Raw genomic sequence first — 26,608 nt, 5'->3', positions numbered from 1 at the left:
CGAGAAGTGGATGAATTTAACGAGGAAGAAACGCAACCACCAACTACAAACCCGTTCTCCTTTCTCTCCACAAGGGAAAGATGAGTCACAATCATCCAAAAATCTTGTAAGCGATTTTTCTTGGGAGGAGGATTTTTTTTTTCTTTTTTTTTTCTGGCTGGCACAATTAGCGTGGGCTGGATAATTTAACGAGAATAGAAAAAGTTTGTTCATTGTTTTATAATTTATGTCCCCGTCACTTATTATTGGTGAATATCTGATCATATATATAAAAGAATTAAATTAATTAATTTGAGCAATTGATAAGTAAATTTTTTACAACACAAATAACTGGATTGTTTCCAAACAAACATCTATGTTATTCCAAATATATTTGGATAGATTTCTTTGATCCCTAATTAATAAAAATAAAATAGAAATGAATAGATTTATTTGGGGACACCTAATTAACATATTTCATACTTTGTTAATAGTATATGGAATTATATAACATTTCTATTGTTTTCGGCTTTAGCTGTATGCCAATATATATGGATCATTCGTAGGATTGTATCGCGTACGCCGACATGCACTCCAATGTCTTCTGCATCTTCGTTATTTAGCGTCTCTGCGTTTCGCCTCCGACCCATCGCACGTCTCTCTTCTTCCCGATTTTACCCTCGTTTTCTCCGCCTGACTCGACCCTTCGACGTTCTTCCTCCGAGGGCATATCCGTCTCTTCGCGCTTCCTCGGTGACCACCATGGCCGACTCCAACGTCGATGCCGGCATGGATGCCGTTCAGAGACGCCTCATGTTCGAGGACGAGTGAGTTGTCGCTTCTCGATTTTTTTTCCTAGTTTCTTTGGATTTCTTGGGAAAAAATTTGACCTTTTTGTGCGGTCTGTCTGGGATTTGGATGTTTCCGCTGTTTGGGTTCCGAGAAAATGGAGGATTATTGAGGAATTCTGGCGAAATTAGAGCTTTGAGTTTTGGGTTTCTTCCATTTTCTCTGTGGATTGCGGTCTCATTGTTCTACTTTTCTTCTTCCATAGAAATTATTCTTCCTTCGCCAAAAAACAAATCACTTCAGTCAGAAATCTGTGCCCAAATGTCGATTAAAAGTTTGTGACCTTTTATAGCTGTGTTGTGGAATTCAATTTAGAGCTGTATATGCGCATTCATACATATATATTTATATAGTGCACATGTGTGTGTGTGTGTACAGGCGGGTTTTTGATGTAGCTATCACCTAGTGAATACTTTGGGACATACTCCAGTTTGCGGATGGCTTTCTTAGTGTTTCTGGAGATATTTCATAACAATGATGAATGTTTGTTTTGATGGAAGTGTCGTGTCAAGAATTCGTCCATCAATTTAACGAGCGTTTCTTCGATTCAATCTTCCTTGCAGATGCATTCTCGTCAATGAAAATGATCGAGTTGTGGGCCACGACACCAAATATAACTGTGAGTGAATTTCCCTTTGTTTCTCTTTCAACCTCTCATGATGAATGATAAGCCAAGTCAGCCATGTTCTTGCCTTTCCTCGGAGTAGTACATCGGTTTTGGCAGCTGCTTTCTGATGTGCTGTTTTGATCAATGTTGTTCTTGCATATCTCAATGCAGCTGTTTCCCGAGGTTTCCGTCAAATGTCACACTCATGTGCACATGATCTATACAAACATATCTCTATAATATAACTCTGGTGTTGATGTTTTGTCTGCTTAAATCCGATTGGTGGTGGGCTCATTTTGTCATGCATGAAGTATGTGTGTAGTTGTGGCTATTATAACTTCACGTCCCTCCCATGTAACATTTATTCGTCATTCAGAAGATCGGGGTACAATGGGATACGTTTACTTGGCATTTCTGGATAGTGTAGGGGGCATTTCAAACTTGCAAGTAACTTCTCTAATTGTGTTGTAACTGTTGTTGTTGTATCAAATCTGCAGGCCATCTTATGGAGAAGATTGAATCTGAAAATTTGCTACACAGGGCTTTCAGTGTGTTCTTATTTAACTCGAAATACGAGTTACTTCTCCAGGTAATTGAAGATAAGTGTAGTTTAGAATATCTGTTTCTCTAGATTATCTGTTATATTATATCTATGATATTCTCTAGGCGGGCTGGGGAAGTTGATTCAATCATTTCTCCTCTGTTAGGATTCATAGAGTGAGAATGTTTAAACTGGGCATGGAAACATCTTTGTAGGGAGGGGAAATGCTTACAATGTGAATTGGGTTACATGCTTGTGTCTGTATATGCATGCGAAAATTACACTGCTTTTGCATAATATTCTTGTGAACTCAACCGGCGGTTTTGTCTTGAATCTTGATCTGCTTCTGCTAGCTGTTTGTCATTCTGTTGAAATGTCTTCTCTTCTGATCAGCAAAGGTCAAAAACAAAGGTCACGTTCCCTCTGGTGTGGACAAACACTTGCTGCAGCCATCCTCTTTATCGTGAATCGGAGCTAATTGAAGAGAATGCTCTTGGTATCTACCCGAAAACGGTTTTAATAGTACTCAATTATGATTCGGGGCTTCATTGTATTCACCCATCCCGGTGTTTACCAGGTGTTAGGAATGCTGCTCAGAGAAAGCTCCTAGATGAGTTGGGTATTCAAGCAGAGGATGTACCAGTTGACGAGTTCACTGCCTTGGGACGCATGCTTTACAAGGCTCCTTCCGATGGCAAGTGGGGAGAGCACGAACGTAATATTCTATTTCCCGTTCTTGGAACTTGTTTGTTTGCTCTAATATTGACCGCCGTCGATGCTTTTTTTATATCTTCCATCAGTTATACTGCAGGTATTTGGGTTTGTGGATTGTGGATTGTAAATGAAATCTTGTCTTTTTAGATGCATCGGAGGATTGGTTGAATGTAGTTGATAGGTCATTTGGCTCAATTTTATCATGCCTACAAACATGGAGTTTTGTTTTGCAGTGGATTACCTGCTGTTCATAGTGAGGGACGTAAAGGTTAGACCGAACCCAGAAGAAGTGGCGGACATAAAGTACGTGGATAGGGAGCAGCTGAAGGAGCTGTTGAGGAAAGCAGATGCTGGGGAAGAAGGGGTGAAGCTCTCTCCATGGTTCAGGTTGGTTGTGAACAATTTCTTGATGAAGTGGTGGGACCACGTCGAGACAGGAACTCTCAAAGAGGCTTCAGACATGAAAACCATCCATAAGCTCCTCTGATCCGATCTTGATGGGGGGTTTTGTTTTATTCATTTATTATGATTACTGTTATTATCTGTCTTTTTTGCTTCTCTCCATTTTGATCTTGAAGATTCTGTCTCTGGTGTGGCTTTCATTTCCACGGTGTCAGTTTCTTCTTGGACAAGGCACCCTTCGCGTTCTCTCTTTCAAGAACCCTAGCTTGGGCTTCTTAACACCGTTATAAACGTTGTCCTTCCCTCGTTGTCTGGTCTCTTTTTTTGTATCCTCTTGTCTACCAGACAATACGATCTTCACCACCTGGTCACAGACCATACCGCGGTCTTCACCACCTGGTCGCAGATCAGACCACGGTCTGCTGCACCACCAGGTCACAGCTTTAACCGGTCGGACGTGACCAGACGGTCCAGATCACACGATCCGCACCATCCTGTGGCGTGATGATGGGAATTCATTCATGTCAAAGATCATCGGTATTATACATCTAACATCACCTTAATCCTAAGTTTATTTGGGATCAATCGCATGAATTCTTTGTTTTCACTCGTTCAGGTATTAAAAAGATCATTGGTGTTATGACCTAGAAAAAAAAACTTGGATTTATTCAGAAACATCTTTTAAACACGATCAAAGACAGCAAAGAACGATCACACACACCGACAGGAAGATATGAGACTGATAATGATGAAGCAAAACAGGATTCAACATTTACACTGGCAGACAGCGGAACCAGGCCGATGCTTGCAGTAACCGCCGCGACCGCTGCCGCAGCCTTGAAGACACGTCTCCCTGCACCTCATCCTTTCTTCCCCCGTTTCGCACTTTCCAAATTCCCAAAGGTTCTTGCAACACAACGATGATCCCGACAGACTTCTTGCAGCAAATGCCTCTCTCTCTTCACCAAGCCCTTCTTCTGCATCTCACAAACAAGATTTGATTTTTTAAAAACAGAAAAAAAAAAAGGATTTTTTTCCTTTTGTGGGTTTTGCGAATTAGGTTGGGACTAACCCGCGAGCGCAAGGAACAGAGCGAGGAAGACACAGAGAACAAGTTTTGAGGAAGCCATGCTTGTGCCTCTCTGATGATGATGATGATGATGATTGTTGATGAAGATGGTTTTACTTTAAATTTGGTTTATTTGTTTGGGATAAAAGGTGTAAAAATCTAAATTAAGAAATTAGATATCTTTTTCCTCATTCGCTAAAGATTCCTATTTTTAATGTCTCACTAAAAACATTGATTGTACCAAAATTCTTAAAGTACCAAATTTGTTTACCGAAATTGATTTCCCATAAAAATCGTATCTAATGGAAGAAATCAATACATTGTGGACTTATATTTTTAAATATATATTTTTTCAAATAAAGTAAAAATTAATATCGGACTCAATAAAATCTAACTAATTTCAATAAAATTTTAAATATTTTTTTTGGGATTAAAAAAAAAAAGGAAATTCCAATGTTGACGTGAATACATTCATATGTTTCGATGCGTTTTAACTTTCATGTTTCACGCGCGTCGGATAACAGCTAGAAACCCTAACTGCGTTTTCCTCTCGGGTGAAGCTCTCTCTTCCAAAAATGGCGGCGGAGAGATCGTCGATCACTCTCGGAGGTAAAGGCTCTTCTCTGTCTTCTTCATCTGTCTACAAGGTAGCTTCCGCTGTCTCTCAGGTACGAATCGACTCTTCTGCGTTCGATCGTCTCTCCTCCGCGAAACCTCAACCTACAAAGTCGACCTCTTTCGCTTTCCCACAAGCCCTAACGATCGAGGAATTCCGCGCTTCTCTGGTTGTTCTCCTAAACAAGCTTCTCTTGTCGACTTCTTTGTCTTCCATCCGTACGGTTCTTCCGGTTTCCTTATCGGATAGTCTGAATTCGAAAGCTGGAACCCTTAATTTCGGCGGAATTGATGTGACCGATGGGGAATGTACTGTGTTGGAGAATGCATTTGCTCCGTTGATCGGGATTTGTTCTGTTGTTGATCACAAATCGGCGGCCTTGTCCCAGATTGTGGACGCTGTTGCCGCCTTGTCTTGTGAAGCCACTAAGAGCGACGTATCGAGCTTTAGTTCCTTGGATTCAGGAGATGGGTATGGCGACAAAGAAGCCATTGCAGTTGCTGGTGATCTGAAGGTTTTGTTGAACGGGTCCAAATTTGCCGGGAAGAGGGAAAATGGAGCCATTTCGAAGATTCCGAGAATCCATGGGAGATTCCGGGATATGGTCAAACAAGTCCATGCTGTTGCTCGGATTGAGCTAAATTCTGGTGTTAAAGGAGGGAAAAGTGGTGGGTCCGGAGACTCTGGGACAGGAGAGGCATTGGGAACAGCATTGTCGGCCTTGTCGGTGGCGATCAAGAACTTGGGAGAGTGTTGCCTCCTTCGTTCCAAACTGGTATTTGAGTCTATTGAAAATGAGGCCCTTAGGAATGACTTGATGGGTTTGTTCCAAAAGAGCGGCCTTGATTGCAGTATGCTGAAGGATGCCCATAAGTTAGCATATAGTGCCCTCTTTGAAGAGGACTACTGCAAATTTGCTCACCAAGTGAATGAGCTTCTAGGAATTGTGTGGAAACTTGTTAGTTGGGAAGCAGTGGCTGCATTTTTTGCCCTTGAAGGGGGAGAATTGGTGAGTCAGAAGGGTGCAGATGCTAATGGAGAGGACTCCAAAACAACTAAGAAGAGTGACAAGAAGAAAAAGAATGAGAAAAAGGCAGTTCTTGGGAAGGGAACCAGCGTAATTGTCCAATTTATCAAAGAAAGACTGCTCAATAAAGAGACAATTGGTGATCAGGTGGAATCGTGGAAGATATGGGTGGAGCAAATCTTACTTCTTTTGAACCCCGAGGATCACAGCTTTGATAGCTTTTTAGAGAAAGTAAAGGAAATTGTAGAAAGCAATGAAAGCAGGAGACTTCCCAAGCTTCCAAAGGTAATTACAGAAACCAAATTGAGATGCCTTGTATTCTGCCTAGCCCTTTTCTTAGAAAGCTAGGTTACAGTTAAAATAAAAAGGCATAATAGTTTGACCTCAATAATCCCTACTTGTGTCAAAGCTTCTGGAACTCCAATGCTTTATCATTTCTGTAATCCTTGATAGGGTACACGTGATTTTGCAAAAGAGCAAATGACAGTCAGAGAAAGAGCATTTTCAATCATACAAGAGGTTTTCAAGAGGCATGGTGCAACTGCCCTTGATACTCCTGTTTTTGAATTGCGAGAGACGCTTATGGGAAAGTATGGAGAAGATTCGAAGTTGATTTACGATCTTGCTGACCAGGTAAGTCCTTTTTTTTTGCAAACAATCAACGAGCTGCGTTATAGTGTCAATTTGTTTTATCAAGAAGCCGATTAGTGGATGGGAAAATCCTCAGGTAATGTCTTCTCGCTTCTAATAATGGCATGCTCATGCATATTTCACAGGGAGGAGAGCTTTGTTCTTTACGATATGATTTAACTGTTCCATTTGCCCGGTATGTTGCTATGAATGGTCTCACATCATTCAAAAGGTACCAAATTGCGAAGGTGTACAGAAGGGATAATCCATCTAAAGGAAGATACAGAGAATTTTATCAATGTGATTTAGATATTGCTGGTCAATTTGAAAGGATGGGACCAGATTTTGAGATTGTCAAGATTTTGACAGAACTGCTTGATGAGCTTAATATTGGAGACTATGAGGTAACGAGATATCATTTGTTTTGTTCCTGATTTTGATTTCTCCTCGACTCTCCTAGGCTGTGTATAGAGGTGAAGAGTAAATCCGTTTCATTGGATAGGTAAAACTCAATCACCGGAGGTTACTCGATGGGATGCTTGAAATATGTGGGGTACCCTCTGAAAAATTCAGAACCATCTGTTCCAGCATTGACAAGTTAGACAAACAATCGTTTGAGCAAGTAAAGAAGGAAATGGTAAAAATCTTTGTGATCATCTATAGCTTTTGCAAAGTTCTTTTTTTTTGTTGGTTCCAAGATATTTCTGGTTGACTGATTTCTCCACAAATATTCTTTAGGTGGAAGAGAAGGGCTTATCCACCGAGACAGCGGACAGAATCGGTGGTTTTGTTAAGGAGAGGGGGCGACCTATTGAACTACTCACAAAGCTCAAACAAGAAGGGAGTGAATTTATGGCTAACAAATCGTCAACAGAGGCTCTTGAAGACTTGAGCATTCTGTTCGAAGCTCTTGAAAGGTCAAACTGCAGTGACAAAGTGGTTTTTGATCTGAGTCTTGCCAGAGGCCTTGATTACTACACCGGCGTAATCTTTGAAGCTGTCTTCAAAGGTGGAGTTCAGGTAAAATCCGGCAATTCTCGATTACCTTAAAAGTCATAAAAACCGCCATTGTTGACGATTAGAGTTATGGAAAATCTCTACAGGTTGGATCAATAGGTGCTGGTGGACGTTATGACAACCTTATAGGAATGTTTGGAACGAGGCAAGTTCCTGCCGTGGGCATGAGCCTTGGCATTGAGCGAGTCTTTAACATAATGGAAGAACTTCACAAGCAGCAAAATCAGGTAACTTCCAAACTTGCTTCGTCCCCTTTCGTAGTTTTTACAGTTTATCTGACACAACTATGTCACAGTTCCATAGAGTTATACACACGTTGCACAGTTACACTTCCAAGTACTTGCTACACTATTGACTAAATTGTGTCAAAAGTTTTGACAACCCTTTTGAAAATGGAATCAGATAATTCGACCGACAGAAACACAGGCGTTGGTTAGCATCATGGTAGAGAATAAATTATCTGAAGCTGCAGAATTGGTAAGTCAGCTTTGGGCGGCAAAGATAAAGGCAGAGTACCTAGTCACCAAGAGGAGAGCAAAACACTTTGACCGTGCAAAAGAATCAAGAATCCCGTGGATGGTGATCGTCGGTGACCGGGAACTCACTGAAGGTGTCGTGACACTGAAGAACATGGAATCCGGCAACGAAGAGGAAGTTCCCAGAAGCAGTTTTGTCCAAGAACTATCTAAACGGCTGAACCCTTAAAAACTTCGTGAAGCTGATTTTTTTTTAACATGAATACTTTTAAATCCTTTTGTTCTGTTTCAATTTGGGTCTTGTCTGTATTGGAACTACAGCTGCCGAGACATTTTTATGAGACTTGTGACGTATTTCGTGTTAAGAAGGGTTTTGGCGAGTTTGTCAGAATTCCGACACGTGGCATGATGACGTCACTCCGTCTCGCGATATGGCTGTTGTTTGTTAATATTTTACGTTTATGTTATAGTCCAAGAAGAGATTGAGGGATGGGATGCATAATAGAATTAAGATGTTTGGAAACTTGGGCTTTGCTTAACACAAACTCTAAACGAAACCATACCCCATGTCCCATGAACTGCCAGGGGCGGGGTGACGTGGACTCTGACATGATTCGCGTGGGACCCACCGGATCTTTTATTAACCGGACTCTCCCACCGTGTGCTTTATGTCTAAAGCCTTTTTTGCCTTTTCTATTTTAGTTTTGAGAAGAAAAAAATAGAGTTAGAGTCTAAAGAAGGCAAGTGGATAAATATATATATATATATATATATATATATATATATATATATATATAGATTCCGCCATTTGAAAGTGAGCGGTTCGGAATCTCTAGGAGTCAACAATGGGCGTCTGAAAGTGACAACAGAGCAAGCAGTCTATTCTTAAATTTCTTTTAACCCAAACACGAAAACTCTAATAATTCCACGTCCAAAACCTTAATCTCTTCCTTCCCCTCGAATTAGACCACACACACACGTGTATATATATATACATATATATCACGTGTTCTTGACCACTAAAATTGCATAATTTATCTTCAACTTTTTGGTATGCTATTATTATATAATTGCATGCTGATTCCAAAGAAAACAAAAGACAGAGACTTGGCTGCTGTTGAATTCCAAAAGTGCTCGACTTTGGAAGGCACTGCCTAGTTGTTGTCTGAAAGGCAAAAGGAGAGAGAGTCTCTCTCTCTCTCTCTCTCTCTCTCAATGTTTGTACAATCACATTATCACTAAACGACTAAGTGGGGCGTGACCCATCAATCAACCGAAAGAATACCGACTCTCTGCCAGGGATGCTTTTGGGGTCAAGGTCAAAATCGAAATCTCTATGAACACAAAATTCTAAATCCTGCAAAAGAATCCTCTGTATAATTTGGGGGAGTATAAGCTAATGCTAGAATAAGAATCTGATAAATGTTTCCAACCAATGAAGAAGAAGAAGAAGAAGAAGAAGAAGGAAAAAATAAGATCTAAACGAAAACCCAACTAATCCTCTGAAGCTCAGCAGCCATTCCTAAACTTTGGCGGCTTGTTGTGCCTTCTGGACGTTTTCCTCGTCATAGAGCAACCGTCTCTTCTTCAGGCCGTAACCATGGTAACGGTACATTATGCTGTAGAGACACTGCTTCAAAACCAATATATCGAAATTCTGGATGAACCTCAAATCGGTTTTCCTCGACTTAAGCCCCGCAAACTTCTGATATTCCTCAAACACCGAAGATATGCACCAGTTCTGCACTTTCCTCAGGCAACCCACCAGGCAACCTGTCCTGTGCTGCATTCACGGAGTTTACAAAACGCAACATGAGTCCATGTAATCACACAGCCAACAGCTAATTACAAAACCAAAAAGAAAGGCATGTTATACCTTGCCACGCTTGCAATGGATGAGAACAGGATGATTTCTTACATCTGCAAACAAGCAAGCAAGCAAGCATGTCTACATAAGAGACCATAAAAACATCTGAAAAAAAGTATGTTGTGTTTTGAAGGAACCATGTCTGAATCTGATTGCTTGCTTGCTTGCTTACCAACTAGGACTTTCAGAGCATCCATGACTGTGTCCTCTGGCATCGGATCCTATCAGTGATATCAGTAACCAAGTGAACGCATATTCTTAAATTGCTTTTGATCAAAAGAGGCAACGGACCCACAATCGAGTTTTGTCTTAATCATATAATATATGCAGAATCTCAAAGAAAAGATGAGAAAGATATACCATTTTGCCCTCGATTCCGAATTGGAAAAGCTTAATGTTATTGGACTCCAGGAACTTCAAGTTCTCCTCCGGGTATAGCTCAGGGCACATATATCTGTTTTGCAGAAATCCAACCAAGAAATCTCGTTACCACTTCCATTTTTTCCCCATGAAAATATTGAAGATCAAATCTTTTTTGCTTTATTGGGGATAGAAAAGAGACATCAAATCTTCTGCAGTCAATTCAACGACGTATGTTTAAAAAAATAATCAAATTCTGAATCTTCCATTCAACCAAAAAAAAAAAGAGAGAGAGAGACGTAGTCAAACTCATCGCTTTCAGATGTATATTCAGGAAAATCATGATCGTAATGCGATTAAAGAAGAACAATGCTCGAACAAAATACCCAGTATCGAAAAGAAACGAAACAAAATTAAAAAAGGAAGACGAGTTTATGCTTACATGATGGATCGAAGATTTAGGGTTTCAAGGTAACTGAAATTAGCAGGCTCGGGAAACCCGGATCGGTAAATGCCGTCTTCAACCATCGAGAAATTCAATGGCGGCACGAGAAGCCCGTCGCTTTCGTTCTCTTCCACAATGAAACCCATCTTCTCCGACGAGAATTCTCCGCGGAGCCTCCGATCAATTACTGTTTCTATACTCTTAGAACCCAAAAACAGAGAAAAGGAGAGAGAGATTGAGATTGAGATTGAGAGAGGGAAGAAGAAATCGAAAAGGGGATCTTTAAAAGGGATCGATGGGTGATTTTTTTCCTAGTTCTAATCAAAAAAGGAGACATGGAAAGAGACTTTGGATTGAATTAGGAGTTATCTTAGGTTTATCTCCGATTTGGCTAAAGCACCAAACCGCCATTTTACTGTTTGTTGGATTCTTCCTCCTCTTCTTCCCCTTCCCCCCTCTCTCTCTCTCGCTTTATTTGCTCCTCCGGGAATTTTTTATATATACTAATTTTTTGGATCTACCTGATCGTGACACGTGTCACTTCTGACGGGGTTGTTGGTTCTGATTAGACCGCGATAACTAAATCCTCTGAATTTCTAAAACGGTGGAGTCATCATTCTCTTTACGAAATCAATAACTAAAGCCGAACAATGTTCTATTTTTTAATTTTTAAAAAATTATTAACCTTGTAAAATAATTCAGATAAACATTGATTACCAACGAATCTAAATTAATTTACATATTGATAGAAATATAAAAATCTATAATTTTTTATTGTTGTATCTATTTTCAATCTAATGCAAATATATTTTATATTATTAATTTATTATTGAGATTGGTAGATTAATAAATATGATATGTTTCCATGTGTCTAAAAGATAAAAGTTATTCTGATTTGTATAGATACAAGTTAATCTATACTTTTTAAGATGAATAGATTAATAAAATTGTATTATATGGTTTTAACGGCGTTAACCGAATGACAGGAAGTTGTGATCTCCGTTTAGTTCTTGATTCGGATTTGGTGGAACAGCAACTTCCTGAAATATCCGATTATTAAGGATCGGTTTTAGTAACGTTAATGAAGGTTTAACATGTGATTATGTTGTGTTTATTAATGTTGATAAGATTTAATTTATTCGTTTATAATAAAATATCTTCGGAATCTCTCGTAACTTTTAAGATTGTGTCAAATCAAGAAGAATCCGGTTATGTTCGTTACTTATCTTATCACCAGTTAATTTTGTTTTTTTGTTAAAGCAGTTAAATTAATTTTATCTCAATATATATATATATATTAAGTAATTCTATTTAGTTTTCAATAAATAATTAATTAATTGAACGCAGAAAATAACTCAAGAAGAAACCGCTCAATGAGATGCATGATTCAAACAAATAATAACACATTAATTAATGGACTACGTACAAGGATTTAAAACAATCCTCATGAATCCAACATGACCAGAATATAGACCATTTTATCCCAATAGCAATCTATACATACATACATTCGCGTGGATAAGTATGAATGGATACATATATATATATAGATTCAGGCGTATAATATTTACGTAGTAGGATTAGGGCATAAACTCGGGGGAGATGAGATCTTCCCAGTTTCTGCCGTCGGGACCAAGTGTCAATGTGTTCTCCCAACCGATATGCGTCACGTGTTTCACGTTTGTCGGCATCCCGATCTCCATCCCCAACTCCTCCACCATCTCCTCCTCCTCCTTGTACGCTACACATATATATACACATATACATATATACACCCATCACCATCATCATCATCATCACATCGTATTCAATTAATTTCTACACGAATGAGTTTGTTTCCTTCCACCGTACGCATTCTTTATCGATGCACGTATAGTTCATGCATGCCGTAGATATCACGACGAGGTTCTCGTGACTCATTCTTTTAAACAAGTTTCCGTCAAATAAAAATAACAAGAAGAAGAAAAGCGTACCGAAGAGCTGAGAAACGGTCTTGAAGCTCTTGAAAAGACGATGAATGCCCGTCGAGATTTCGGGTTTCGAAACCGATAGGTACTTGAATACGTTCTTCATGTTCTCTTCCTCCTCTTCACGAATCTCTTCTCAACATAAATCAATCCGATATATATGTGATTATATATACAATATATATGTGTATATATCTATATTGATTGATGGATACCTTGAGGAGGAGAAGTGACGGAATGGGACTTGGATGATCTTTTATGGGAGTCGCAGAGTGCAGCGACTGCAACGCTTGATTCAGAAACGCACCCAACAGAGAACGGAAGCACAACAAATCTTTCCACTCGATCTCTCATTGTTCCTCTCACCAAATCAAACTCTAGCTAGGGTTTGAAGCTACACCCTCGAATCCTATATATATAAGCACATACACATGTATGTATGTGTGTGTGTGTGTGTAAGAAGAGAGAAAGAGACAGGACAACCAAAAGGGTTTAATGGGTCGTGATTAGTTTTAATCATTTACCACTCAAGTGTTGTGTTTCTTTCGATGCTGCCTTTGCTGCGAAGTTACAATGATGTTTACGTGTGCTTAAGATTTTGTGGTTTTCGGTAGAGAAGAAAATGGCACTTTACGGTCTCAACCGCAGGTTGGTGGAGTACTTGGAATAATATACGCCTAAGCTAAGTTTTACATGTGAGATTTGATCATATGGTTGGTGAATTTTTATTTTACTTGGACTGTACATATATATATATATATATATATATATAGAGAGAGAGAGAGAGAGAGAGATATACACCACAACTTGATCAAATTTAGAATTTGTCTTTTTGAAAGAAATCTGGAGAAATTACATATGTTACATCAACTGCAACAAGATTCACTATCTTGTACAAGATGCTCATCTGTGTTTTCACATGCGCAGCTTTTTTTGTTCCCATGCATCAGACAAGCTTCAGACATAACGACAGAAAACAATCGTTACTGACTCTGGAAATGTGTTTCAGATAACAGGATAAGCCCACCGGCGTCATCGTCTCTCTAGATGTTATGTTTTAAAAGTTCTTCAGTCCTCTCATATCTCTCTGTGTATATGTATATATCCATCCATGTGTGTGTGTGTGTATAGCTTCGGTTATGGCTTTCCATCATGTTGTTTCAGTCTCGACGAGAAGAAGCTGTTGTTGCCTCTGATACGCTCCGGTGCAAAGAGCCACCTTCCTTGCCCGAGTCATCATCACCACCACCACCACCATCATCATCACTGTCGTCGTCGTCATCATCATCATCATCCGAGTAAACACTTCGGTGGTCAGATTTAGAGCTCTGTGTGTGCTCAAGTTGAAAATGTTCGTCGTCTTTTAGAACACTGCTGTTAGTTCTGCCACTCGCTTTCCTCAACGAATCATCTCTATCGCTATCATATCGTGAGGAAGTGCTTTCCTCATTCGATTTCTGGCTGCTTTTGTTGCTTAGCCTCCCATTTTCTTCCTCCGAGCTGTAACTGTACTTGATTCTCAAGCTCTGAGCCTCGTTTTTGTTATCACCCGATCTTCTCTCGCCCCCTGAGCTCGAATGGTAAGATTTCCCACTTTTTCCATGATTGGGTGCCTCGTCTTCATGTTCATCGTCAGAATGGGAATCAGACCCATCATCTGAATCTGTTGCGCTATCTTCGTCCCCGTGCCTACTTACGCTCTGACTCTGAGTGTATTCGTGATGAACAGAGGACCCTTCATCTGAGTCACTACGTTTGTCTTCCATTGCAGGATCAGGAGTGTAACGAGAAGTTACAGAGAATGAATCATGACGGCTCAAGGCAAGAGACATACTCTTGTCCCTAAAAGACAAGATGGGAACCGCAGTGGGAATACCATCTTCTGTAGATATCGAAAGGAAGCTAAGGGCAACCATGACATCGCTTATCAAAGGGCGTGCACCCGCTTCTTCTTGCAGGCACATTGACGCTATTGCCACTGCTTGGTTCAATCCTCTTTCCGAAAAGTTTTTCCTGAGCAGAGGATCCGCCATATCCGGGTATCTTTTCGGGTCTTTAAATTTCGGTTGTGCCTGCTCAAGACAACAACATAAGCCCAGATCATGTTACTAGTGTGATGAAAGGCTTGAACCAACCAAGAATCAAAAGAATGAAAAGTGATCATAGCTACCCAAGAAACTAGATTCTGTTCATCGTTAGGTTTGGTCGTGTCAATGGACTTTCTACCAGTGATGAGCTCGAGCAGCACAACTCCGAAGCTATACACATCTGATTTGATAGAGAAACTGCCCCCTCGAGAGTATTCAGGAGCACAGTAACCATAAGTGTCCATTACTCTGGAAGAAAGATCCGTTCTGTCGGCGGAGCCAGGCCCTAGTTTATGGATACCGAGGTCACAAAGCTTGGGGGTGAACTCCTCGTCCAACAATATGTTGGAAGCTTTCAAGTCTCGGTATACGACAGGTGGATTCACTTTATCATGCAAGTAATCCAGCCCTTGTGCTGCACCGAAGGCTATCTTCATCCTCGTTATCCAATCCATCGGCTTCTGGTTTGGCTTTGGATCTGCAAAAGAAGCCACATCATTCGGCCCTTTTGTTTATGCTTCAATGGAATAGACATCTGAGGAAGCTGAACTCATTTGATAGATTGTAAAACGAAAAAGGTTGAAACTTGATTGATACCATGAAGATGGTCTTGAAGAGAACCTCCAGAGACGAATTCATAGACCAAAAGCCTTTGGTCTCCATCAGCACAATAGCCTACAAGCTTGACAAGATTCGGATGATCAAGTTGGCTTAAGGTTGAAACCTCGCCTTGAAACTCTTTGTTCCCATCACGGAATCCATGCCTGTCTAGCTGTTTCACTGCCACTACCTACACTCCCACCAATTAACAGATAATCTATATATTAACACAGAATCCAAATCATGACGATGAATGCACACACACACACACACACACACACACACATATATGTCCAATGTCTGTAAACCCTTCCAAATCATGATGACGAATGTAAGCACAGATTAAGAAGAATGTTGAAAACCTGTCCAGAAGATTGAAGGGTGCCTTTGTAAACCCTTCCGAACCCACCTTCTCCCAACAAACATTCTTGTCGGAAATTTTTCGTGGCAGTAGCTAACTCACGAAACGTGAATGTTTTCACGTTCGTTCTTACATTCTCCACCTTCTCTGTCTCAACCTTGTTCCCTACAAGAGAGAGAGACGTAGGATGGATGCATTTCGTCGAGCACCTTGAACTGGAAATGCGAAGAGAAACAAACCCATTAATCTGATGATGAACAAAGGACTTACCAGCAGGTGGTCTGGGTTCGATCACATTGTCGTCTTCAGATTCAAAGTCCTGTTTGCTCGGCGATTTCTTGCTCTTCTGGGAAGAGAAACAGGGGAAACAGTTCATGGTGAGTTGCATCAGAAAAGCGAAAAGGGGAGGGGAGATTTTTGGTGTCGGGAATGGAATTGAAGGCCGGAAATGGCGGGGGGGTCAATCTCTTGAAGGACCCCCGCGTTAAAGGGCAGAAGGAACAATAATTGGAAAGAGTTAAATTGAAGTGTGTGAAATCTCTGACGAACTCTGCGACAATAATGGGGGATTTTTTAATGGACGTTTTTCTTTGATCAATCCTCTCTCTCTCTCTTCCCAAAAGCATGGAGAACCATTCTCATCCGTTTCCTGTAAAACCTAATTTTAAGATTTGGACAAAATGGTTTTCACGTAAATCATGGGACTAAAACAGAACACGACAACATCTGTTCTTCCAAGTCAAGTCCTATCAGTATAAATACATGCATGCAAAATATACATACATATGTATGTGCCAATACATATAACTCATTTTGTGAAAAGTTCTTTTATGCGATATATTCACATTCCATTTAAAAACAAATTATAAATAAATCGATTTTCTAACGTATTCGCTGGCTTATAAAATGATTAAAAAAAATTCCATGAAATTATTATTACCTTATTGTCACTGTTTAACAAAATATCGTTTCAAAAAATCTTACAAAGAATTAAATTAGAAAAATGATACGATGACACATAAAATTATAGAAATTAGAAATGGCAAAAATAGCAAAAGAATATCAAAGCCCATTAGGCCAAGCAAAGTGTATCTAAGGCTATTGGGCTACAAATGATTGTTGAGGCCCATTATCTGTCCGGCCCATTTCGAACATCTAAGTTTCCCGCCATTCCTAGAAAATTAACCGCCAAAAATGAAATCTCCATTTTTCAAGGTGAAGGGGAAAAAAATGACCTAATGTCTGTCTTATAGAGGAAGAGTCCACGGTGATCGGAGGTGAACAACAATGGCGTCGAACGTGAATTCAGCTCCGACTGGATGCTTCAAGTGCGGCCGTCCCGGCCACTGGTCCCGTGATTGCCCTTCCTCTGCTCCCAATTCCGGCAATCCCTCCTCGTCTTCTTCTCAAAACCCTAGCAATGACCTCCAGAAGTCCTCCTCCTCCGCCGTTCCGAAAGCGAAAGTGCCGAAGACTAGAACGCCGAGACCGAAACTGACTCCTGATTTGCTTCTCTCTGACGATGGACTCGGCTACGTTCTCCGCTATTTTCCTCGATCCTTCAAGTACCGCGGCCGGGGGCGAGAGGTGAGTCATTTCCTGCTTTGACTTACCGATTAAATCTGTTCGTTTACATGATTTTTTCGCTTTCTCGTCAATTCACTTGACCCAGAATCGGATTCGGCATTTTCGCCAATTCCCCCTTATGAAGATCGAGATTTTGGATATATGTGTCGTCTAAGCGCATTCGATCGGAAAATAATCTCATGTCTGTGGTGTCTCTCTGATGATTTTCTGTGTACGTTTCATAGGTAAGCGATTTGGGGAACTTGATCCGATCGTACAGTGAATGGCACTCCCATTTACTCCCTTACTATTCTTTCGATCAATTTGTTCACAAGGTTCAACAAGTCGCTGCCACAAAACGTGTGAAGGTTCTTTCTTTGCTCGTCTTTTCTATCTGATTAATGGATTTTTTTTCTTAAATAAGATTTACGTTCTCTATTGTCAAGAAATTCCATAATCCTAAATGGAGGCTTTTACTGGTGCTGAAGCTTGAATGGCCTAAATTATTAGAAATCAAGGATCTTATTGCCTGTTTTGGTGTGTGATCATTGTGCTGATAGGACTCGGTGTTGTTAATTTGCCCCACACCTTCATCTTAACTCCATTGCCATGCTTAGACTACCTGGGGATTTAAGAGTAGATATCCTTTTTAGGAATGTGGTGTATATCTTAACTTCTTTGCCATGCTTTCTTTCTTTTAGATATGTGTAAATGAACTAAGAGAAAGGGTTGCCAGCGGAGTTGATCCTATGAAGTTGTACGAAAATCCGGTTGAAGACACCGTTCCCTGTGATGATCAAGGTATATGAACACATTGCTTTTCCACCGTGTTTTTTCCATCCGACTGCTGCTTAATATTGGAAAATAGTGGGCTACTTAAGTATTAGTGTAGGTTCGACGCTAGTATTGTCAATTGATGGTAAAATATATATTGAGGGCAAAACTGATAAGAATGACTGTAGCTTTTGTACTCATTCTTATGGGGTTTGTTCTCAATATATAATTTACCACAAATTGACGAGTACAATGATAAGAATGAGTACAAAAGCTACACTCATTCTTAATTAGAAATGCAAAACTATACTCTGATTGGATGGCAGTGAAAATGCAACAACTAAACAGTCTGGAGATACGTGTTTTTGCCGTCGTAGTTTACTCAGGGATGGATAAGGATCGGCACCTGACTGAGGGTCAGGACTCAGGATATTATGCACGCGAAGCTGTTGCATGATTTTACAAAACTAGGAAACTTTTATATTGGTTCTTCTGAGTCATATCAACGCTAGCCTGAGAGATATATTTGCTACCGGTTGCAGGTAATCAAGACTTGGATCAGCCATGTCATGACCCTGTGAATGGGCCATCAGATAGTGTTGACCCTGATTCTTTTCAGGAGGTTATGCTGAATGAGATATATGGTAATGCTATGGATGTAAGTCATTCTTCATTCTTGTTCTTCATCTCTTCTCCGCTGGGAAAAAAATATACATTTAGGGTTATTTTAAGTACGCATACTAGCTTACAGTTTTAATGAGTGATTCAGCAATAGTCTAATACTACATCTGTACCGTAACAACCACGTTCAGATCATGATCTCTCTCCCTTCCCAGTGATTTTATGCTTTCTATAAAGATCGGTTCGTATTTGCATTGCACTACCTTTAAGACGACAACTTTACAACCAAAGGAGAGAACACCGGCCGTGGTGTTGTCCTTTGTGTGTGAATCAAACTGAAGGGAAAGTGATTTTTGATGGATGTGAACTGAAGCAGGATACCCGTCAGGCTTCAGACGGAGAAGCAGATGACAACGGGGAAAAGCCGTTGAGTAATGGATCAAACGAGAGAACTGAGACGGCGGGAATGGATGAGGGAAATGGGTTGAAGGGAATGGAGAGAGCTCAAGGCATCACCGAGGAGCAGAAAGCACGGATGGAAGCGAACAGGTTAAAAGCTCTTGAGAGAGCAAAGGCTCGCTCCATGGCCCCAAGGGTTTAGCTCCTTCAATCACTAAATTCACCGTATCTTCTTATGTTTTGGGGTTATTAAAAAAAAAAGCTTCATATATCTTATACCATCTATTTTGATGCAGAGTTCTATAAATGTTATGTTTCTTTTTGGCACTGTTTCTCATTTTAAAAAAAGCTGAGCGCAGACGTGAAGCAGCTTAGAATGGAAGGAAAACTTTTGGAGCACCATATATGTAGATTTCATTTATATATATATATGTATACATCTTTGCGACAGTAAATAATGCAGTTCCTAAATAAGTTCATTAGTGGCATCGATGGTAGTGGCTGCGATAGTAAATATAAATATAATATTAGAATATTTTAAAATTTTAATAACAGCTATGAATCGATTATAATTTATTAAAACATACAGTCGACTTTCATGTGATATCGGTTAAATCCCAAAAAAAAAGGCAGCAGAAAAAACAAGATTTTTTTTTTTTAAGATTATAAGAAATAACTGTCAAGGGCAGCACAAAAAATAACTCAGCAAAAAAGATACGGAGAACCCGGAGATATATCACATCCCACGCGCTTGGTATCGGTCGAATTCTAGGATTTGCCGAAAACAGCTGATTTTCCCGGGCTATAGCACAGGGAAATTGGGCGCGTGTCTATTACGCGACTATGGTGCACGTGGGATTCGTATTGCGACGCCACTCATTTTAAACGGGCCTAATTTTTTAGCCCAACCTGGCCCAAGGAAACTTTTATAATTATAAATATACCAATTTATAATCAATCCGATAAATAAAAAATTCGTTTCAACGCAAAATTTTATTTTCATATTAACTTGTAGACAAATTTTTATTAAAAAATAAAAATATTACATATGAAAACCCAAATAATTTATAAGATTTCTTATTAATATTATATTCGTTTACGTATGTGTGTTTGTTCATGTATATAGTTTTTATATTTTTGAAGACTACTTGATATGTATTTTCTGTTTTATACATTTGATGTTAAATTACGGAGAGAGAGCAGAAACCAATATTAAAAAATAAATAATAATGTAAATTAAATCGTAATCTAACTAGACTTTTTTTTTTTTTTTACAAAAGATGGTTTATATATGTATATAAGAGAAAAATTTCAAAGCTATCAAACAAGAGATTTTGATAACTTAATTAGATTTTAAATAACAAAATAGACAATTGTATAAAAATAGATAGGTGAAAAAACAATTGTAAGAGATTAAATTGAAAAATAGAAATGGTGTGGGAAATATGGGGCCGGAAATCCGGTTATTAGCCCACGAGTCGGGCGTGACGGATTCTCCAACGGCACTCGAACAGCTGTTTCGGTTTCACAACCTTTCTTCAGTCAAATCGAATCTTAAAACGTAATCCAAAACCCCAAATACCAAATCTCGCAAAATTGTCGGTTTCTGCTGTTTCCTCCCAATTCTTGTTTCGATTTCTGATCAAAAGAGGGAAGTCAGGAACTATCCTCGTGATGGTGCAAGAAGAGCACGGATCGGCGACTTCCACCGGCGGCGATGCCGGAGAAGTTGTCAACGGCAATAAAACCGATCTCCTGTCGGAACAGAAGAGTCTCTACTCCGTACTCTGTCGTACGATCGGTTCGATTCTGTTCTCCGATCCGAAATCGCCGACCCCTCTGCTCCAACGCATCAGGAACTCTCTCGCCGACAATGGCGAGGACCTTCGAGAAGCTTCTAGAAAAACTGCGCATGAAATTCTTCTCTGGACTCGGAGAGGAAGCCCTCTCCGTGCTCTGCTTGTCGTCAGTGTAAGTAGGGTTTTTAGTTTCTTCAATGGTTCTGTATTGGATCTTCAGATTCTGCGATTGATTTCGGATTGTTGCTTGTTTCAACTTTCAAGGGATGATTTAGTCTCCTATTGCTGAATATTCTGTGTTCTTGCCAAAAGTCCTGTTGATTCTGTAATCCGCCATTGGTGATTGTTCTGTGCATGATCCGAATGGGAATTCACGTGAGAGATGCTACTGGTTAATGATTCAAAACTGCGAATTGGTAACTGATAAAAGGGTCTAGCTCTGCTTGGGTTTAGGTTTGCTATGGATCAAAACACAGTTTGCTCAAAACATAGAATCTATAGGATCGAGTTATGTTTTCTGCTGTCATGTCTGTTTGATCCGTCTCCGTTGGAAACCTCTTTAACCAGAGTTAACTCTTGTCCGCTCATGAAACTGACGCAGATTGGAACCATCCTTCTTCTGACCGCAACGGGATTGCTTGTATTCATGCTTTTCTTCCTGGCAGCGACAGCCAACGCGATCATAATCTCGCTCCTTGTTTCTCTGGCCGCTGCTGGAGGGTTTTTGGCCATTTTCTTTGTCTGCGTGACCGCTATATACATCGGGGCCTTATCCATTGCTGCATTTGTCATCTCTGTCGCAACAATATCAGCCGTTGTATCTGTTCTGATAGCTTCAGGTACCACCACCACCCCCCCCCCCTTAATCTCTCGTTTATGATAGAACTTAACGATCTATTCGTGGAAACTTAAACCAACACAAGTCTAATAAGAAGAACAGAGGTTTCAATGAAATCCGATCCAAGAACAAGCCAGTGTTGTCTCTTTGAATGGCCTGATCCGAACTCTTAAGATAGTAATGCTGCGTATCCAAACATCATACATTTGTCAGAACCTAAACGGAACATTGAGTTTTTCTTCATCTTTTTCGTATCCTTTGGATCAACAGGTTGGATCGGGTTTTTCTGGGCGATGTGGTTGACAGCGACAGGAGGCATGCGGATGGCGAAGCAATCACTCTCAGTGATGGGATCTGCAATTTCGGCAAACTCTCTCACTCGCCATCGCCATGAACGGGAAGTAAAGGTCGCATTAAACTGAAAACAAAAAGGTTCCACAATCTCCCTTGCACGTCGCCCCGCTTTGCTTTTCCAGTCACTTGTGTAATGCGCATGCCATTTGAGAACGAACACTCAGGAAGCATGAAGTTTTGGGTCTTAGATCCCTCTTGAACTTTGTCTGCTGTAATTCTGTCGTTTGGTTTGCCATTCATTGTAAGCTCTCTTTTTCCATGACGTTATATATATACGTATATATATATATGTATATTTCCTTATATTGATCATCGCGCATTATGTGGCTTGGTTTGTCTTTGGTCATTTTGCTTCTGCTTCTTCTACTAAATGGACAACTACTCGGCTTCGGTTTGTGCAACATGTATTCGTATGTATGTAAATACTTGGGAATGCGAATGTCTATGATAGCTACACACATATATATATATATATATGCATGTATGTAAAGGCACAATATGAAACATTAACAACTGCATATATATATATATATATTACCTTAATTAGCCTTTATGGGAGAAAATGGGCCAAACAGGCAAACATATTCCGAATAATCAATTAATGTTAGTTTTTTTTAACTAATTAATAATAGTTTTGTCACATGAAAACAAATGCTAGTTTTGATATAAATAATAGTCATTCTTTTAAATATTAGTAACACTATTATCGACGTTGTATTATGTAATAATTTTACTAATATATCATATCATTTTCTAATTAAATCTCACTAGGTGGTATAACCACATACTAGATAGAGGGAACACAGTATTAATTTACTTCATATATATAGATATACACACATGTTTTACACAAGAAAAATAAATATAGTGTGACCCGTCTTGTATGACATAAAAGAATATGTTTCTAGCTAATCATCAGCCAATCAAAGTTCAAGATCGAGTGGATCACACCGATATCGAGCTCGAAACCTGGTCAATATTTTCATCTCGATGGATATGGATCCAAGCTGCAAGATCTCACGTACAAGAGCTAGTCGATATCAAGCTTGAGTATGGTCAATATCAAGGCCAAGATACCATGCCGATATCGAATTGTGTGCTCGATATCGAGAATCTCCCAAGGTCGATATAGAGGTTGCTTGCTCGATATGGCCTTCGAACTTTGATTCTCGTCCATTCCTTGCATGTTTCTCATCCCGCACTTCCCTTGACATTCAATCTTGGTCCAATAAGTTCCTCGAACTCCGTTTTTGCTTCTTTTTTGTCCGATTAAGCAAATATAACTGAAATTCCATCATAAAGCAAATAAAATGGTATTTATGCCTAAAATGTAATCTAATTCATAATTTTGTATAAAATATGAGGTAAAATGTAACTAAAACAATAGAAAAATATCATGCAAAATTGATGTTATCAACTCTTTTAAACTTAGACTTTTGTTTATCCTCGGGCAAAACTCTAGAAAAATACACTAAAAAGAGAGAATGAGAATAAATGGTCGAATTCATGTCAAGAACGAGATTCTTGTCTAGTTATTGGTACCATTGAACGAAATCAAGTTTATTCTACTATGCTTTCTCGTCCCACGTAATGATTGGCAGCTAAGGATTTTGTCTCCATTTAATGTCACTCATATTGTTCTAACTATCAAATAATCTCTACTATATCATTCATATGTCGTCTATCCAGCACCCTCAAAAATATTTTCTATGCATGTGACCTATATACCGTAGTTATATGCTTATGTAAATGCAATTCTAAAGCCATCTGTCATGCGGAATATGCAAATGAGAATGGGAAACTAATGCAAATTTATGCAATTTTTTGAAATTTTTTAATTGAAATGCACTAATGCATAGAAACGTGAAATTCAGTTGCTAATAATGGAGTTGTTCTATGTTAGACCTTTCCCCAAACTTGAATTTGGCATCGTCCTCGGTGTCAATCCACACCGGTGGGGTTCAAACCGATAAAATGTGAAATAAGTAATAAAAGAACAATAATGAAATAGGAGAGAAAGAAAGCTTAGCTCAATATAGTTCGCGTGTGTGTTGTCTCTCCTTTCAGGGTTTGTTCGTGTTCTCCTTTTACTCTGTCTTTTCTTTTGAATTGCATGCTTGTTTTTGCTATGTCTCAATTAAAACCAAATATGCTAGAAACGCGTAGTTAAAATAATATCTCATATAAAGCAAAAATCCAATGCAAGTCATAGCAATAAAGCAGTCCAAAGAAACACAACAAAAATAATCCGTAAAAGCATAACAAAATCGGGGTTAACATAAAACAACAAGAAAATAGGGGAGATCTATGTAAGTCTAGTAGAAATGATCATCATGTTTCTGGATCATCTGTCGGGCCTGGGACATCTCGACTAAACCACTTCAAAGTTCGGATACGTGGTTGTCTAGTGAGCTCATGGAAGCGATAACACCGGCGATCTATCGAGCTAAGCCATGATATCGAGAGTATTTCCCATCATTTCATAGTCTTTTTCCCTCATATATTCCAGAGAATATATTATCATGGTGGCTTCTATCTTAGTAACAATTGGATTCAAGACCCCTGAGGAATTAGAAAATGCACATGGAATTGTCATGGTTATTACAACAGTCCTCTGTGAGCTTTATCATGTTCATCATATGGAAGACAAGGGTATTGTGGATCCTAGTTTCTTGAAGTTGTTTGGGTCTATAAAGACGATTTTCTTATCATGACATACAAGTTTCAAGACGATGGTTATATACCTATTATGTAATCAACAATTTTGATGACAATAATGATAGTTTGACATTACATTGGGATACTTAAGCATCAGTATGGTTTTAAAGAGAGGTTATTCTCTGATGGATTCACCTAGGAATTGGCTCAAACCCTAATGTCAAACGCACTCCGCACATCAGAATCTTGTATGTTGAGATGACAAATGGTATCTCGCCATTGCTTTCACGATACATATCGAATGTATTGTCTTTTCACTTGGTGTTCATCATGGTACTAGTCAAGGCTCTTCCAATGAGTTAAGTAGCTCTAAAAAAGCGATTTGCCTTTCGGTATATGAAGCCAAAGGAATTGATGGTGTTTCAGTGTGGTGTACGATATGGTTATAACGATGATATTATGGAGGTGAGCGAATTTGAGAGAGTTCATTACCACTTGAAAGAGTTTATTTAACGAGAGGGCTACATTTGCGAAGAAGAACGGTGAGATGAAGAAGCCGGTGCTAGAAAACAATCGTGTGAACAACATGAGATAACATTATAAGGAAAAATATGTGAAGACCAACATGTTTTATTGAAAATTATAGAGGACGATGATGTTTTTTCAGAGAGCATTCCATTCTTGTTAGTACAAAACTATGAGGAAGTAATTGAAAAAGAAAGAGAAAACGGTGTGTTTTACTTGATGGGGAAAACAAATGTGATACCGTGTGAATTTATCAAGGCTCAAGAAGTCTGTTGTTGATAACTTTTACAACTTCTTGAAGAACAACTGCCGAGAAGGGGAAAAATAATTAATTTTTACATCTTATTAGATGGAGTGTTGGACTTATTTAATTATTTTCTCCCCTTCTAGGCAGTTGTTCTTCAAGAAGTTGTAAAAATTATAAACAACAAACTTCTTGAGCCTTGATAAATTCACATGATATCACCTTTGGTTTCCCCATCAAGTAAAACACACCGTTTCTCTTTCTTTTCAATTACATCCTCATAGTTTTACAGTAGCATGAACGGAATGTTCTCTGAAAAAGCACCATCGTCCTCTATAATATTCAATAAAAACATGTTGATCTTCACATATTTTTTCTTCTAATGTTATCTCATGTTGTTCACAAGATTGTTTTCTAGCATCAGATTCTTCTTCATCTCGAGGTTCTTCTCCACAAATGTAGTCCTCTCGACAAATAAACTCTTTCAAGTGATACATGCTCTCGCTCAAATTCGCTCACCATCATAATATCATCGTTGTAACCATATTGTACACCACACTGAAACACTATCAACTCATTTGGCTCCATATACCGAAAGGCAAATCGTTTTTCTAGAGTTACTCGACTCACTAGAAAAGCCTAGACTAATACCACGTTGAACGCCGAGTGAAAAGGCAACACATTGGATATGTATCGTAAAATCAATGGATAGATACCATGGCACATCTCAACATACAAGATTACGATGTCTGAAGTGCGTTTGATATTAAGGTTTTAAACCAATTCTCAAGTGAATACATCGGAGAAAAACCTCTCTCTGAACCTATATTGATACTTAAGTATCCCAACGTTATGTCGAATTCTCATTATTGTCATCAAAATTGTTGATAAAGTAATAGATAGATAACCATCGTCTTAAAACTTATACGCCATGGATGATAAGAAAATCATCTCTATAGACCCGAAAACCATTAAGGACACTAGTGTCCACAATAATCTCGTCTTCCATTTGATGAGCATGATAAAGCTCACGAGGATTGTTGTAATAATCATGACAGTTACCATGACAATTCCATATGCATTTCCTAATTTGTGAGAGGTCTTGAATCCAAATCTCACTCAGACAGAAATCACCATGAGAAGATAGTTCATCTATGGAACATAAAATTGTCCTTTATGTTTGGTAAACGTGTGAACAATCCTAACATTAGAAAAA

The 26,608-nt window shown here is 39.2% G+C and overlaps 7 protein-coding genes and 1 long non-coding RNA gene across 10 annotated transcripts in view; 4 read left to right on the top strand and 4 right to left on the bottom strand.

The window, feature by feature from the left end:
• The first annotated feature begins 32 nt into the window (after nucleotides 1-32).
• Nucleotides 33-3,398, top strand: LOC104820922 (isopentenyl-diphosphate Delta-isomerase I). The gene is made up of 7 exons (XM_010551575.1): nucleotides 33-106; nucleotides 546-806; nucleotides 1,392-1,447; nucleotides 1,933-2,024; nucleotides 2,370-2,472; nucleotides 2,554-2,691; nucleotides 2,924-3,398. The coding sequence occupies exons 1-7, from the start codon at nucleotides 81-83 to the stop codon at nucleotides 3,175-3,177; spliced, it is 930 nt and encodes a 309-aa protein (XP_010549877.1). The 5' UTR covers nucleotides 33-80; the 3' UTR covers nucleotides 3,178-3,398.
• Nucleotides 3,399-4,662: 1,264 nt separating this feature from the next.
• On the top strand, nucleotides 4,663-8,415 carry LOC104820917 (histidine--tRNA ligase, cytoplasmic). Its single transcript, XM_010551570.2, has 7 exons — nucleotides 4,663-6,089; nucleotides 6,258-6,437; nucleotides 6,581-6,838; nucleotides 6,937-7,071; nucleotides 7,173-7,454; nucleotides 7,538-7,678; nucleotides 7,854-8,415. The coding sequence occupies exons 1-7, from the start codon at nucleotides 4,737-4,739 to the stop codon at nucleotides 8,154-8,156; spliced, it is 2,652 nt and encodes an 883-aa protein (XP_010549872.1). The 5' UTR covers nucleotides 4,663-4,736; the 3' UTR covers nucleotides 8,157-8,415.
• An 827-nt stretch (nucleotides 8,416-9,242) lies between these two features.
• LOC104820916 (probable tyrosine-protein phosphatase At1g05000) lies at nucleotides 9,243-10,745 on the bottom strand. Its single transcript, XM_010551569.2, has 5 exons — nucleotides 10,597-10,745; nucleotides 10,155-10,248; nucleotides 9,967-10,015; nucleotides 9,804-9,847; nucleotides 9,243-9,710 (listed from the first exon to the last, which is right to left on the bottom strand). The coding sequence occupies exons 1-5, from the start codon at nucleotides 10,743-10,745 to the stop codon at nucleotides 9,450-9,452; spliced, it is 597 nt and encodes a 198-aa protein (XP_010549871.1). The 3' UTR covers nucleotides 9,243-9,449.
• A 1,209-nt stretch (nucleotides 10,746-11,954) lies between these two features.
• LOC104820915 (CRIB domain-containing protein RIC4) lies at nucleotides 11,955-13,238 on the bottom strand. Of its 2 annotated transcripts, none has more exons than XM_010551568.1 (3): nucleotides 12,782-13,238; nucleotides 12,573-12,686; nucleotides 11,955-12,340 (listed from the first exon to the last, which is right to left on the bottom strand). In XM_010551568.1, the coding sequence occupies exons 1-3, from the start codon at nucleotides 12,918-12,920 to the stop codon at nucleotides 12,180-12,182; spliced, it is 414 nt and encodes a 137-aa protein (XP_010549870.1). In that variant the 5' UTR covers nucleotides 12,921-13,238; the 3' UTR covers nucleotides 11,955-12,179. The 2 variants fall into 2 exon arrangements, with proteins under 2 accessions (XP_010549870.1, XP_010549869.1); XM_010551567.1 differs by having other exon boundaries at nucleotides 11,964-12,340; nucleotides 12,573-12,698; nucleotides 12,782-13,230.
• Nucleotides 13,239-13,373: 135 nt separating this feature from the next.
• LOC104820914 (receptor-like kinase LIP2) lies at nucleotides 13,374-16,126 on the bottom strand. Its single transcript, XM_010551565.1, has 5 exons — nucleotides 15,885-16,126; nucleotides 15,616-15,779; nucleotides 15,251-15,443; nucleotides 14,737-15,131; nucleotides 13,374-14,638 (listed from the first exon to the last, which is right to left on the bottom strand). Exons 1-5 carry the CDS (start codon nucleotides 16,000-16,002, stop codon nucleotides 13,727-13,729), a joined length of 1,782 nt encoding a protein of 593 aa, XP_010549867.1. The 5' UTR covers nucleotides 16,003-16,126; the 3' UTR covers nucleotides 13,374-13,726.
• A 716-nt stretch (nucleotides 16,127-16,842) lies between these two features.
• On the top strand, nucleotides 16,843-19,373 carry LOC104820913 (protein TIPIN homolog). Of its 2 annotated transcripts, none has more exons than XM_010551564.1 (5): nucleotides 16,843-17,201; nucleotides 17,426-17,548; nucleotides 17,882-17,981; nucleotides 18,497-18,612; nucleotides 18,952-19,373. In XM_010551564.1, the coding sequence occupies exons 1-5, from the start codon at nucleotides 16,902-16,904 to the stop codon at nucleotides 19,174-19,176; spliced, it is 864 nt and encodes a 287-aa protein (XP_010549866.1). In that variant the 5' UTR covers nucleotides 16,843-16,901; the 3' UTR covers nucleotides 19,177-19,373. The 2 variants fall into 2 exon arrangements, with proteins under 2 accessions (XP_010549866.1, XP_010549865.1); XM_010551563.1 differs by having other exon boundaries at nucleotides 18,949-19,373.
• Nucleotides 19,374-20,471: 1,098 nt separating this feature from the next.
• LOC104820912 lies at nucleotides 20,472-22,284 on the top strand. The gene is made up of 3 exons (XM_010551562.2): nucleotides 20,472-20,945; nucleotides 21,375-21,612; nucleotides 21,882-22,284. Exons 1-3 carry the CDS (start codon nucleotides 20,649-20,651, stop codon nucleotides 22,031-22,033), a joined length of 687 nt encoding a protein of 228 aa, XP_010549864.1. The 5' UTR covers nucleotides 20,472-20,648; the 3' UTR covers nucleotides 22,034-22,284.
• A 484-nt stretch (nucleotides 22,285-22,768) lies between these two features.
• The window catches only part of LOC104820911, a 6,421-nt gene continuing 2,581 nt past the window's right edge, over nucleotides 22,769-26,608 (bottom strand). Inside the window, exon 3 of the long non-coding RNA XR_772998.1 lies at nucleotides 22,769-24,117. This is a non-coding gene — a long non-coding RNA (uncharacterized LOC104820911). The remainder of the gene's footprint in view (nucleotides 24,118-26,608) is intronic.

The sequence above is a fragment of the Tarenaya hassleriana genome, unplaced genomic scaffold (assembly GCF_000463585.1).
Source record: "Tarenaya hassleriana unplaced genomic scaffold, ASM46358v1 Cleome32, whole genome shotgun sequence".
Classification (NCBI taxonomy): Eukaryota; Viridiplantae; Streptophyta; class Magnoliopsida; order Brassicales; family Cleomaceae; genus Tarenaya; species Tarenaya hassleriana.
The sequence above is the reverse complement of the archived record's forward strand: the minus strand, read 5'-3'. Positions and strand labels throughout refer to the sequence as shown.

Coding starts and splice junctions, on each gene's coding strand:
- LOC104820916 (XM_010551569.2), bottom strand. CDS start 10,745: ATGGGTTTCATTGTGGAAGAGAACGAAAGCGACGGGCTTCTCGTGCCG. Junction 10,016..10,154: donor TCGGAATCGAGGGCAAAATG/GTATATCTTTCT, acceptor TATCACTGATAG/GATCCGATGCCAGAGGACAC. Junction 9,848..9,966: donor TGCTCTGAAAGTCCTAGTTG/GTAAGCAAGCAA, acceptor GCTTGTTTGCAG/ATGTAAGAAATCATCCTGTT.
- LOC104820915 (XM_010551567.1), bottom strand. CDS start 12,920: ATGAGAGATCGAGTGGAAAGATTTGTTGTGCTTCCGTTCTCTGTTGGG. Junction 12,699..12,781: donor CGTCACTTCTCCTCCTCAAG/GTATCCATCAAT, acceptor TATGTTGAGAAG/AGATTCGTGAAGAGGAGGAA. Junction 12,341..12,572: donor GACCGTTTCTCAGCTCTTCG/GTACGCTTTTCT, acceptor ATATATGTGTAG/CGTACAAGGAGGAGGAGGAG.
- LOC104820914 (XM_010551565.1), bottom strand. CDS start 16,002: ATGCAACTCACCATGAACTGTTTCCCCTGTTTCTCTTCCCAGAAGAGC. Junction 15,780..15,884: donor CGAACCCAGACCACCTGCTG/GTAAGTCCTTTG, acceptor TCTCTCTTGTAG/GGAACAAGGTTGAGACAGAG. Junction 15,444..15,615: donor CCCTTCAATCTTCTGGACAG/GTTTTCAACATT, acceptor GTGGGAGTGTAG/GTAGTGGCAGTGAAACAGCT.
- LOC104820913 (XM_010551563.1), top strand. CDS start 16,902: ATGGCGTCGAACGTGAATTCAGCTCCGACTGGATGCTTCAAGTGCGGC. Junction 17,982..18,496: donor CGTTCCCTGTGATGATCAAG/GTATATGAACAC, acceptor TACCGGTTGCAG/GTAATCAAGACTTGGATCAG. Junction 18,613..18,948: donor TATATGGTAATGCTATGGAT/GTAAGTCATTCT, acceptor TGTGAACTGAAG/CAGGATACCCGTCAGGCTTC.
- LOC104820917 (XM_010551570.2), top strand. CDS start 4,737: ATGGCGGCGGAGAGATCGTCGATCACTCTCGGAGGTAAAGGCTCTTCT. Junction 6,090..6,257: donor GACTTCCCAAGCTTCCAAAG/GTAATTACAGAA, acceptor AATCCTTGATAG/GGTACACGTGATTTTGCAAA. Junction 7,072..7,172: donor AGCAAGTAAAGAAGGAAATG/GTAAAAATCTTT, acceptor AATATTCTTTAG/GTGGAAGAGAAGGGCTTATC.
- LOC104820922 (XM_010551575.1), top strand. CDS start 81: ATGAGTCACAATCATCCAAAAATCTT. Junction 107..545: donor CACAATCATCCAAAAATCTT/GTAAGCGATTTT, acceptor GATCATTCGTAG/GATTGTATCGCGTACGCCGA. Junction 2,692..2,923: donor CAAGTGGGGAGAGCACGAAC/GTAATATTCTAT, acceptor TTTGTTTTGCAG/TGGATTACCTGCTGTTCATA.
- LOC104820912 (XM_010551562.2), top strand. CDS start 20,649: ATGGTGCAAGAAGAGCACGGATCGGCGACTTCCACCGGCGGCGATGCC. Junction 20,946..21,374: donor GTGCTCTGCTTGTCGTCAGT/GTAAGTAGGGTT, acceptor AAACTGACGCAG/ATTGGAACCATCCTTCTTCT. Junction 21,613..21,881: donor ATCTGTTCTGATAGCTTCAG/GTACCACCACCA, acceptor TTGGATCAACAG/GTTGGATCGGGTTTTTCTGG.